At 55.5% G+C, this 12,031-nt stretch overlaps 1 protein-coding gene across 8 annotated transcripts in view; it reads right to left on the bottom strand.

Annotated features, from left to right (window-relative positions):
- Positions 1 to 385: 385 nt before the first annotated feature.
- The window catches only part of C1QTNF1 (C1q and TNF related 1), a 29,118-nt gene continuing 17,472 nt past the window's right edge, over positions 386 to 12,031 (bottom strand). For 7 of the 8 annotated variants that reach the window (XM_074389031.1, XM_010342344.3, XM_003931671.3 and 4 more), the window contains 3 exons: positions 5,891 to 6,059; positions 3,409 to 3,545; positions 386 to 2,594 (listed from right to left, as the gene is read on the bottom strand). In XM_074389031.1, the coding sequence (XP_074245132.1) occupies positions 2,044 to 2,594; positions 3,409 to 3,545; positions 5,891 to 6,045 (843 nt within the window). In that variant the 5' untranslated portion in view covers positions 6,046 to 6,059 and the 3' untranslated portion in view covers positions 386 to 2,043. Of the gene's footprint in view, positions 2,595 to 3,408; positions 3,546 to 5,890; positions 6,060 to 8,629; positions 11,480 to 12,031 lie in introns of those variants that run through there. The other variant, XM_010342342.3, reaches the window with a different exon arrangement.

Below are 12,031 nucleotides of genomic sequence, written 5' to 3'. Positions count from 1 at the left end.
GGGAAAGGAACACAGTGTTTAGGCTGCAGAACCTGGCCAAACTGCTACCTCCACGGTTTCTCTCCGTCCTGGGGGACAGAGCAGCCCTGCTCAGGAGAGCAAGCCCCTGCCTCCCACCCACCTCTCACAAGTCCCCAGACCCACCCAAGCCCCAGGAGCCCAACTCGGGCACACGTCCAGCTGCAGCTGAGACACGCTGTGGCTGCCCCACCCATGGGAGCCTGCACCCGAGGGAGGAGCAAGGCACCTCAGGGCCAGCATGCACCTGCCGGGTACCAGCGTCCCCAGGCACAAAGCTGAGGGCCTCCCAGGCAAGAGTGGGCCTTGGGCTAGACAGGAGAAGACGTGGAGGATTCGGTTGAATGAGCAAGCAGACGAGGCAGGATGCTGAAAAACAGTTCTGAGTTTAATGTTTTCTGAAAGAGCTGGGGGAGCGAGTCAGCAGCGAGCGACACCCTGCTTCCAGGCATGCCCGCGGGGATTCGGCTTTCAGGAGACCCGTGGAAGTTCCTTAAAGAGAGGGATGTACAGACCCCAATCCCGGCTGCCAGGCCCAGAGAGGGAAGCAGGATTAGTCAAAACCAGGTGGGGGATGGGGAGGGAAGAAGGACAGGCACCGGGGGTTTGGGGGCCACCAAGTAGCAAGAGTGACCCTGGGCATCAACGTGGGGTGAGGTGGAGAGGGGCCACGGGGTTCCTGGAGAGAACGCTGGCAGCCCTGCCAGGGCACCGCAGAGACACCTCGGCCCTGCTCCAGGTGGTCTGGAAATTGCCGAAGGGGTGTTGCCTCTCCTGCCACCCGGCTCCTGAGAGTGAGTCCCGATCTGGGGGGTTGGGACATGCACTTCCTCTCGGCTCTGGTCTCAGGACTGAGGCTCACAGGAGCCTGAGAAACAGGCAAGCAGGAGCTTTCCAGCCCCTTCCAGCTCCACCTGCTCTGAAGCCCAGAGAAAGCCCCTCTCAGGCTGCTGGTCAGAGGCTGGGGTGAGGGCAGAGGCGGGCGGAAGGGGTCTGGATCAGCCTCGCTGCAAACCAACACAGCACACGTGGAAATGGGGATGCTTAGCCCACGAGGAGACTGCGGTGCTGCGTGAGGCATTTTATTAAAAACAGAAGCCAAGGGCCCAGAACCTTCTGGGGCTGGTAAACATGGGAGGCAACACAGAAAGCTGACACCAGGGACCCCCACCCGGGGCTCTGGAGTGGCACAGGGGGTGAAGCAGCCACACATGGATACACCAGGAGCTCTGCCCCCGTGGAGACATCTGCAGGCCTGGGAGACCCAGGGGTCCCTGGCCACTGTCAGGAGCCTTCGGCTGCTTCTGCCAGCCCAGAGCCAATGGCAGAGCACTCAGCTGTCCCTCTGGGGGGCCGATGCTTGCGACCCCAGCCCCGATCCCCTCGCAGCTGTGACTCAGAAAGACCAGCTGAGCTCTTGGACAAGGCCACAGGGATGTCGGGGTCCACCTGTCCCTCAAAGTCTCTACGTGGCTTAAAAGAATTAAGCCTGAGATGCTTTCTGACCCCCAGCCCCCTCCCCGGGCCCCATGGCTTTAACTTCGGACCTTCTCTTAAGCGGAGCTCCAGTGCAAAAGCCCCTCTCTCAGGAGCCAGCAGGCTGGCTGGAAAGACAAAAGTAACAGCGCTCTTCTTTGTCCTCCATGATTTTTACTTTGCTCCTTTCGAGACCTTTAGAATTTGCCTAATTATTTCCAAGGACTGGAGCCACAGTGCCACACCCTGGGACACCCTGCCGCCACACACGTCTCGCTGCGTGGGGTTACTTGAGGATGCCTGCAGAGAGGGCAGCGGAAGGCCCCCGAGGGTTCTTGCAGGCACCCTGCCCTGGCGATGTCATCTGCCATCAGCTCTCTCCAGAGGCTGCAGGATCTGGGAGCACTGGCTGCTCCGGCTTTCCAAGTGCGCAGGGTGTGTCATTGAATGCCAAAGCCGGGAGGCGGAGTCCAGGGGTCGGGGAAGAGGCGGTGGGGTCCGCACGGCGCAGGGGCAGAAGGTGGCAGAGGAAAGGCGGTGGCTGGCCAGCTAGGGCTCGGAGACGTGCTTGACCAGGTAGCCACTGAAGATGATGTAGGTGTCCAGCTCGTCGCTGAAGATGGCGTTCTCACGCTCACCCTTGTAGAGGCGCACCCACACCTGGTCCTGCTCCTGCAGCTCCAGCATCAGGCTCTGGCTCTGCATGATGCTGCGGTCGCCCACCTGAGCGAACAGGATCACCACCTCCTCCTCGTTCTTCATGATGTGCAGGTACGTCTCCTTCTGGTTCCAGGTGTGCACGTTGAGGCTGAAGAAGTAGATGCCGGGCACGTAGCAGTAGAACTTGCCGGTGAACATGTTGAAGTGGCCGTAGAGGTTGACGAACTCCGTGTCGAAGATCACCGTCTGGTAGTAGTGGTTGCTGTGCATGGGTTTCTTCCGGCCCACCGAGAAGGCGGCGTAGTGGCTCTTGCACCGCTCCCCGGGGGCCCCCATGGAGCCCTTCTGCCCTTTGGGTCCAGTGTGGCCCCTGGCCCCTGCTGAGCCTGTCTTGCCGTATTTTCCTTGAAGACCTCGATCTCCGCGGTCCCCCTTCTCGCCTAAAAGGGACAGGAAAACACGTACCGTTAATGGTGGCGTCCTGAGCCTTGGCTCTTCACGCTGTGGCCCCTGGCGCAGTCCCGATTCGTCCTCGCAGCCCTGACCCGGCAGAAGCTTCGCACCTGGCCCCAGCCCCCCTGCCACAGGTGGCTTCCCATGCCAGCACAGGGGTATTTGGATTCCCAAACTGGCCAAGCAAACAGACTCCACCTCAACGACTGTTCTATTTTCACTCAGAAGCAGTAATTTTTTTTCCTTCTGGAAAGCACTGGCCAAAAAAAAAAAAAAAAGGAACATACAGGTTGGTCCAAAAGCAATGGTCTCTGCAGCCAGACCCACGCTCGCTCTGAGCAAATGAACCGCAGCTGTCGGGGCTCGACTCAGGGTCTAGGTGGCAAGTGTTCCCAGTTACATTTCATGGGCTGTGCAGGGTTATCTGCCATCTGCAGGGTGAAGGCGAGCGGGTGGCATTTCAGTATGCAGGCTGGGGGTACCGAACCCCAAATCAAAGGGTATAGAAGCCTGGCATCTAAACACAAGTGGAGGGACGAGGTCCTGAGCAGCCTCTGGGCTCCTTCTCATGCTCCCGGCCCTGCGGGCCCCTTTCCAATCCCTCCTCCTGGAGAGAGGCCAGAGCCTCAAAATCAGAATTTCCTGTGCCTTCCCTCTAGATGACAGCCTGCCTGCCTCTGCTCCCTGTCCCGAGGGAGCCACTCTGCTCAGCCCAGCCCCACCCCAACGACTCCATCCCTCCCTCCAGATTGGCACGAAGCCACCCAGTCACCCCTGTGCTTGTCTTTGCAGTCGTCTGACCTTTCAAGATGGTGATATTGATCTGGGGCACTGCCGTCGCCGGGTACATGGAGGTCCCGGGGTCGCAGCAGCGCAAACACTGGGAAGCCGGGAGCCCCTCGCCCCGGCTGGGGCTGTATCTTTCATGTTGTTCGGCCCTGAGGGAATAAATCATCACAGTGAAAGTCAGGAACTCTCGGGCCTCGAAACGCTTCTCTCTCCTGCCACCAGTGAGTCTGGCATGCCTGACCTGCCTCCTCCACCTCTCCCCTGGGCCCACAGGCTCTATGTTCATGCTGGTGGGATCACGGCCCATGCTACGGGGTCCTGGGTCCTCCTACAGAATGAGCGCCCCGCCCCACGCCCTTTGCTAAAGGTAATGACAGTCCTGGAAACACACCAGTGTGCGCCATTCAAGTCGGGCTGCTCAGGAGAAATCCACACCCCTAGGAGGGGATCTTTGGGTGATGTAAGACAATGCCGGGACTCCCTATCATATATCCGTGATGCTAGCAAATAACGTACGAAGCTGACTCGTCTGTAAATGAGACGGTTCAACTGGATCTTTAGGATTCCTCTCGGCGGCAGCCGCTGGAGACTGCAATGTTCCCAGCCTGACTTTGGAAGGACCGGCCCGTGGGCAGGATGGATGGCGGCGGCTCCCTGCCGCCACCTTGCAGCCCCCCGTGGCATTGCACGTGGTCTGGCTTGAGGCTCTTCTGGCCCAGGCTGTGGAGCCGCACAGACCCATGGGGGCAGCAAAGTCCCCCTCGATGGACCAGCTCCTTATCTAACACTGCTTCCACGTTTACACCCCAGACTATCCAGGAAATGGATCTCTGTGCCCCAAGTTCAGCCACCCACCCATAAGCCAGGGCTCCCAGACGGACAGCTCACCCCTACCTCTCTCCTAAACCCCAGACCTTGACTTCAAACTTCTCACCAGAAGTCTCCATCTGGAGATGAACGTCATTTGTGCAAAACGGAAGCCCCGTCCCCGTCCCATCACCTCCGGAACCTTCTCTTCCTGAGCTCTATTCCTGGCATCAACAGTGGGTACCCAGGGTGGAGACTTCAGTGTCTCCTACCCCCACCCCCTGCAACCTTCAGCAGAGTCCTGGGTTCCCAGCCTCGAGGCACCTCCAGACCCGAGCCCAGGGCCCTCATCGTCTCTGATGTACCACTGCCATTTTGACTCTTGCTTGGAATCTGTCCCTCCCCGCACCAGTGCATCCTCTCTGCTGCCTCCCTCAGGCATTCTTTCGAGAACACCGTCCAATTTCAGCTTGCCCATGACTCCTCTCGTTCTCTCTAGGACTAAGTTCAGGCGAAGCCCTCCCCAGCTGGACCCAGCTGCCTCCAGCCTCCAGCGCTGGGTCTCGCCATCCCAAACCACCCACCAGCCCGACAAACCCTGCCAGCCATGCCTCTGCACCCGTCGTTCTGGCTCCCAGGTGGCTTTCCCCTCCCCAGGTGCCCTTCCAGACCTAGTTCCCTCCTCTTAGTCTTCCTGGGTCCTGCCTCTCCCTCTGCTGCCCCCAGCGTCACGGGTGCGCCCCTACTACAGAGCCTGCCACGCTGCCCGTCTCTCATGGATCTGTCTCCCTCTCAGTCTCAGAGCTCCTGGAGGCCAGGACTGCCACTCGTGTGTCCCCCCACCGTGCCTGGGGGTGGCCTGATAGGAGGAGCTCAATCAAAGAAAGAGGAGGGAGAGGAAGAAAGGACAGAATGCTGTGACTCAGCCTCAAGTCCCGCCGATTCTATTGTACACTAAAGTTAGCCCGAAGCCTCAGGTATCAAGACGGGCCAGTGCTCAAAATAACGAAGAGGCTCCAAGCCAGGCTCGAGCTTCCCCGGGTCTCTAGGACCTCGTGCCGGATGTGCAGCATTTGCTGAAGCACTCCGGGCTTCCCGAGGAAACATCCCAGGTCAGCTGCGGTCTCTGCCATTGCAGGTTGCAGACGTGAAGGCGGATGCCAGCCAGAGTCCTCCAAACCTCTCAAGGGAAGCCAGTACTTGGCCTGCCCAGTCCCCCTGGCCTCTCCTGTCCTGCAGTCTGTGAGGCGCATGGGCAGCAGACACCAGCTCTTGGGCCAGCATCTCTCCTAAGGCCGCTTGTCACCTCTCCCTGCCTCCGAGTGCTGTCTAGAACCCTGGCAGACATTCTCAATGGACAGCGTGGGAACAAGAGAAACTGGATTGCGGGTTGAGAGCCTGGCCTGCTCCTTACTTGGGACATCCGCTGTGGCTGCAAAGCCAATGGCAGACCCCGCTCCTTTAGGCTTGGGGTGAGGCTGGATCGCTGTCCACAGCTTCACGGGAGGTGCCCAAGCCACCGAAAGGAGAAAGGGCTCGTCCGTCCCTCAGGACCCGCCGCCAGCAGGGCCACGCCTCAGCTCAGCTCCGGCTTTCTCACCTTCACATCTCACAGTGAACCAGCCCCTGCAGGCCCTGAACCCCAGGCTCAGGCTGGCCAGAGCCGGAGCTCCCGCTACTACCTCACCTCTCGGCATGGTCCGGCGGGGACGGCAGCTCCTCATTCCCCTCCCACGCCTGCTGGTCCCGCTGGTCATGGGGCACACGGCTCAGGACCGGGCCACAGGCAAAGGCCAGGAGCAGGCAGCATGCCAGCAAGAGTCCCTGTCCACGGGAGCCCATCTTCCTACTGGGCCCTGGTGGGAAAGAAACACAGGGGGAAGGCGCCAAGTTAGGAAGGAGCTGCACGAGGAACAGCCTGGAAATCGGAGGTGCTCTCCCAGCCCCTCACTATGCTGTGGGAAGTGCTGCAGCTACACAGCTTCTGGGAGGACAACCCCACTCACACACACTCACCCACTCTCAAGCCCATGCAGGCACACACGCACTCTCAATACATGTGCACACACGCTCATGCACACACATTCACATACATGCGATCCGCAGACAGGCACACATGCATGCAATCCACATGCACACAACACATATGGAATCCACACGTGCACACATTCACATACATGCAATCCACACACAGGCACACAACATACATGCAATCCACACACACCCAACACATGCAATCCACACACATGCACACATTCACATACATGCAATCCACACACAGGCACACAACATACATGCAATCCACACGCTCACACTCAACGCATGCAATCCACACACATGCACACATTCACATACATGCAATCCACACACAGGCACACAACATACAATCTACACACAGGCACACACTCAACACACATGCAGTCCACACACTTATATGCACACATTCACATACATGCAATCCACACACAGGCATGCTCAACACATGCCATCCACACACATGCACACACATTCACATACATGCAATCCACACAGGCACAACACATGCGATCCACACACTTATATGGACACATATACATGCAATCCACACACAGGCACATTCAACACATGCCATCCACACACATGCACACATGCACATACATGCAATCCACACACAGGCACACTCAACACATGCAATCCACACACATGTACACACATTCACATGCATGCAATCCACACAGGCACACACTCAACACATGCAATCCACACACATGCACACATATTCCCAGACATTCACATACACACATGCAACCCATACATTCACATGTGTGCAACACAATCCACACACATTCTCAACACATGCACACACATACATGCAATCCACACATGCACACTCACATGCAGTCTCAACACAAAATCCACACACATGTGCACATATGTGCACACATGCACACATCCCCACATCACATGCACTCATGCAACCCATGCACTCACATGCACACTCAATACACATGCAATCCACATACATGCATTCTCGACACATGCACACACGTGCACACATACCCACACCACATGCACACACATGCAACCCACATGCACCCACGTTTACAACAAACACACGTACATGCTCACACATGTAATCCACACATGCAGTCACATGCAATCTACACATGCACACTCACACATGCATACTTACATGGACACTCATACCCACATCACATGCACTCACATGCAATCCACACATTCATGTACACACATGCAATCCACACACATGCATATATTTACATACACACATGTAATCCACACATGCACACAAAACATGCATGCAATCCACACACATGCACACAATCATATGCACATACATGCACACTCACATCTACGCATACCCACATCACATGCACACATGCATGCTCACATTCACGCACACACTCAACGTGTTCACATGCATGCACATCCACTCATGCACACATGTACTCACATGTACACATTCCTTCACGTGTGCACACACGCTCTGCCCCAGAGCCTCAGGCAGTCAGGCTGGCATTGAGTGCTGCTGAGCAAGGTGCTGTCTCTGCCCACCCAGCCTCTCCGGAAGGAGAGTCCATCAGCTGCTGGCCCCACCGACAATTGTTTACCACCCTTCTTAGGACAGCAAGAAAAAGCCCAAGCAAGCTTTGATCTCCATCCCTTGACTCAAAGCAATGCTGCCTCATTGACCGGGTCCTTCACCGGTGGGCAGGTGGGTAGGAAGGCGGTGCCAAGCTGCTTTCTGGCCACCAGGCAGCATATCAGCCAGTGTCCGTGGCATCTACTTTAGGGATGTGTGAAGCCCAGCCCCGGAGAGCAGTCATCCTTCCAGGAAGCCAACGGCATGTCTCTCACTCCCTGAGCTTTTGGCAAAAACTTGAGCCAGGACCCTCTTCATCCAGGATTGGGACAGTCCTTCTAGGAAGGGGTGCTCGTGGGGATGGGGAGTCCAGGCAGCTAGTGAGGGGCGGTACGTGGGATCACATTAGGCAAACACCCACCTGCCACCCTCTGAGCAGCTCGCCCCCTGGCCCAGGACTCTGGCATCAGGAGTCCCATGCTCAGCCATTTCAGGTGGCCCGAAAACCTCCCCTCCGTGGGGCTGGCGATGTGGTCAACTCTAACCTCTCTTCGTTCACCAAAACATGTAACTCAAAAAGTTGCAAGCCCTGCGGCAACACCTCATTCCCCCTCACAGCTGCCCAGTGAGAAAGGGGGTGAGAAGTGTCCCGCGCTCCCAGCTGCCAGGCCGACGTGGACTCCAGCTCTTTCTTGAGATGCAAACAGTGAAAGCAAAGGCTTATCTCCAAAGGCCCTGGGCCAGACTCTGGCTCCTTTCATGTTTAAGGGAAGTTAAAATCCTGAGACAGATTTCCTCCTCCACCCACATGACACACCCAGGTGACCACAACATCTAACTCACGTCGGGGAGCCAGGAACATCTTCCAGGCACGCCATCGCTCGGGGGCTGTGGAGCCTGGGGGAGACGGCATTAGGGGGTTTTTGCTGAGATGGAGTTTCGCTCTGTCACCCAGGCTGGAGACTTCTCAACTGGGAAAAAACTCTCCATCCTGTTTGAGTTTTCTTTTTTGATACAGGGTCTCCCTCCGCCTCAATGCAGCCTCCACCCTCCGGGCTCAAGCCATCTGCCCACCTCAAGCCTCCCGAGTAGCTGGGACTACAGGCATCGCCACCATGCCCCGTGTGCTGTTATGGGGGTTGTTTTGTAAAGATAGGGTTTCACTGTGTTGCCCAGGCTGGTCTCAAACTCCTGAGCTCAAGCAATCCACCCGCCTTGGCCTCCCAAAGTGCTGGGATTACAGGCAGGGGCCATAGTTTTGCTTTTCCTATTGTCTCATACTGCAGAGAGTTTGTCGGGCCTGTGTCTACTCAGCATACCATGGGTCACCTCCTCCAGAGCTGGGACGTCCCCCAGCCAAGCATCCTGAGCACCCTGAACGTCACTGGTGCTCAACAAATATTTGTCAGAGTGAATTCTCTAAATTTGTTTATTTCTCTATTTCTGTATTTCCTCTGTTTCTCCTTGGCGCCTTAATAATTACTCTGTTTTTTTCCTTTTAAGTGGCAAATTTGTAGCAGTCAAAAGGAAAAGAGATTTTCCTTTTTTTTTTTTTTTTTTTTTTTTTGAGACGGAGTTTCGCTCTTGTTACCCAGGCTGGAGTGCAAAGGCACGATCTCGGCTCACTGCAACCTCTGCCTCCTGGATTCAAGCAATTCTCCTGCCTCAGCCTCCTGAGTAGCTGGGATTACAGGCACGCGCCACCATGCCCAGCTAATTTTTGTATTTTTAGTAGAGACGGGGTTTCACCATGTTGACCAGGATGCTCTCGATCTCTTGACCTTGTGATCCATCCGCCTCGGCCTCCCAAAGTGCTGGGATTATAAGTGAGCCACCGCACCTGGCCTGGTTTTCCTTTCCTTAAACACTTTTTTCTGAATCCCAAATTATAGATATATATGCATATTTACATATATATACATATGTGCACATATATATGTATATACACACATTTATTTCAGATAAGTTGGAAAGTAACTATAAAAGGCATTAAAAAAACTACCTTAGATTATTGTACTTTAGGGTTTCTCGACCCTGGTACCATTGAGGGTTTTCTTGTCGTCTTTTTTTTTTTTTTTTGAGATGGAATCTCATTCTGTTGCCCACCCAGGCTGGAGTGCAGTGGCATGATCTTGGCTCACTGCAACCTCCACCTCCTGGGTTCAAGTTATTCTCCTGCCTCAGTCTCACTAGGAGCTGGGATTACAGGCACACACCACCACACCCAGCTAATTTTTGTATTTTTAGTAAAGACAGGGTTTCGCCATGTTGGCCAGGCTGCTCTTGAACTTCTGACCTCACCGCTTCATTCTCCCAATGTGCTGGGATTACAGCTGTTTGCCACTGCACCCGGCCAACCCTAGCACCATGGATGTTTGGGCCTAGAGAATCCCCTGTGGTGGGGGGCTAGCCTGTGTGCTGCAGGATGCTTGCAGTAACCCTGGACCCTACCCACAGCTGCCGTTAGCACCACCGCCTCTAGCTGAATGTCTCCAAACATCGTCATATGCCTGTCCCTTGGGGGCAGAATTGCCCCTCGATAAGAATCTAAGAACCAGCCTTTTTTTTTTTTTTTTTTTTTTTTTTAATGTGTATCTCTGTCTAGTCTAACAAAAGGATTTTCCACACCGTGGTCAGCAGAGATGGGGCCCAGGGTGCTGTGGGGTTGGGGATGAGGCTGTCCCCCGGGGTGGGGCGGGGCTGAGGAAGCAGCAGAGAGTCCCAGGCTCGGGCTGATCGGCCGAGGGCAGCCTTCGCAGTCTCTCCTCAAGAGCCTCCTGTTTGGAGTCAGAGCAAACCCAGACTGAAACCTTTCCTTCTTGAAAAGATCTTAAAAACCATTTTACCAAATCCCAAGGCAAGGCCAGCCTCATAACATTATGATCATTTTAGTCACTTTTGGGCAGAAACATGATTGCCCAACATCTAACCAAACTTGGCCCCAGAACACAGTTAGTGATTTCCAGCAGAAACCTCCCTACAGTGGGGAGGCCGTGTCCCCGGGGAGGCTGCCTGGAGGAACGTGTTACGCTTCCAGGGAAGTGCCGTGAGCACGTCTGGACCAGTGGTGTGTAACCCACGTGAATCCAGACCCACGTGGCCCTGTCTCCAGGCGGCCTCACAGTCAAGGCAACTGAAGACAATTCCAGTGTGACTCAAGCACTTGACTTGCCCTTCCCAAATCCTGTGACTAAGAGCCAATCTCCGTGGTAATTTGGCGGCCATTTTCCTCCCTCCACGCCCCTGAGGACCAGCAGCTCTTCAGCGCCCATTCCCCAGCCCCACCCATCCACCTACACCTGACCTCCTCCCCGACAAGAACACATTCCCCTTTCGAGGAGGAGGGAGGCAGAAAAAGAGAAATCAGGCCGAACGCAGGACGTGGAGGAGGACAGGAAGCCTGAGGACACTTCCTTGTCCGCAATTTGTATCCCTTGGTCCTGTGTGGTGGCTCACACCTGTCACCCCAGCACTTTGGGAGGCCAAGGTAGGTGGATTGCTCGAGCCTAGGAGTTCAAGACCAGCCTGAGCAACATGGCAAACCACATCTCTACCAAAAACACAAAAATTAGTGAGGCATGGTGGGGTGCTCCTGCAGTCCCAGCTGCTCAAGAGGCTGAGGTAGGAGGATCACCTGAGTCCAAAAGATCAAGGCTTCAGTAAGCCACGATCGCACCACTGCGCTCCAGCCTGGGCAACAGAAACCCTGTGGCAATAATAATTTTTTTTTTTTTTTTTTTTTGAGACGGAGTTTCGCTCTTGTTACCCAGGCTGGAGTGCAATGGCGCGATCTCGGCTCACCGCAACCTCCGCCTCCTGGGTTCAGGCAATTCTCCTGCCTCAGCCTCCTGAGTAGCTGGGATTACAGGCACGTGCCACCATGCCCAGCTAATTTTTTGTATTTTTAGTAGAGACGGGGTTTCACCATGTTGACCAGGATGGTCTCGATCTCCTGACCTCGTGATCCACCCGCCTTGGCCTCCCAAAGTGCTGGGATTACAGGCGTGAGCCACTGCGCCCAGCAATAATTTTTATCCCTTCACAGGCCTCGTGGCTCTGTGGTAGATTCTTTAAGGAGGCAGTCGTCACCCACAAGTTGACGGTTCCTTGAATTTGTTTCAAATTGGGCCGAGCGCGGTGGCTCACACCTGTAATCCCAACACTTTGGGAGGCCGAGGCTGGCAGATCACAAGGTCAGGAGATCGAGACCATCCTGGCCAACATGGTGAAACCCCGTCTCCAGTA

Source organism: Saimiri boliviensis, chromosome 17, assembly GCF_048565385.1.
Source record: "Saimiri boliviensis isolate mSaiBol1 chromosome 17, mSaiBol1.pri, whole genome shotgun sequence".
Lineage (NCBI taxonomy): Eukaryota > Metazoa > Chordata > Mammalia > Primates > Cebidae > Saimiri > Saimiri boliviensis.
Note: the sequence above shows the minus strand (reverse complement) of the source record. Positions and strands in the feature narration are given on the sequence as shown.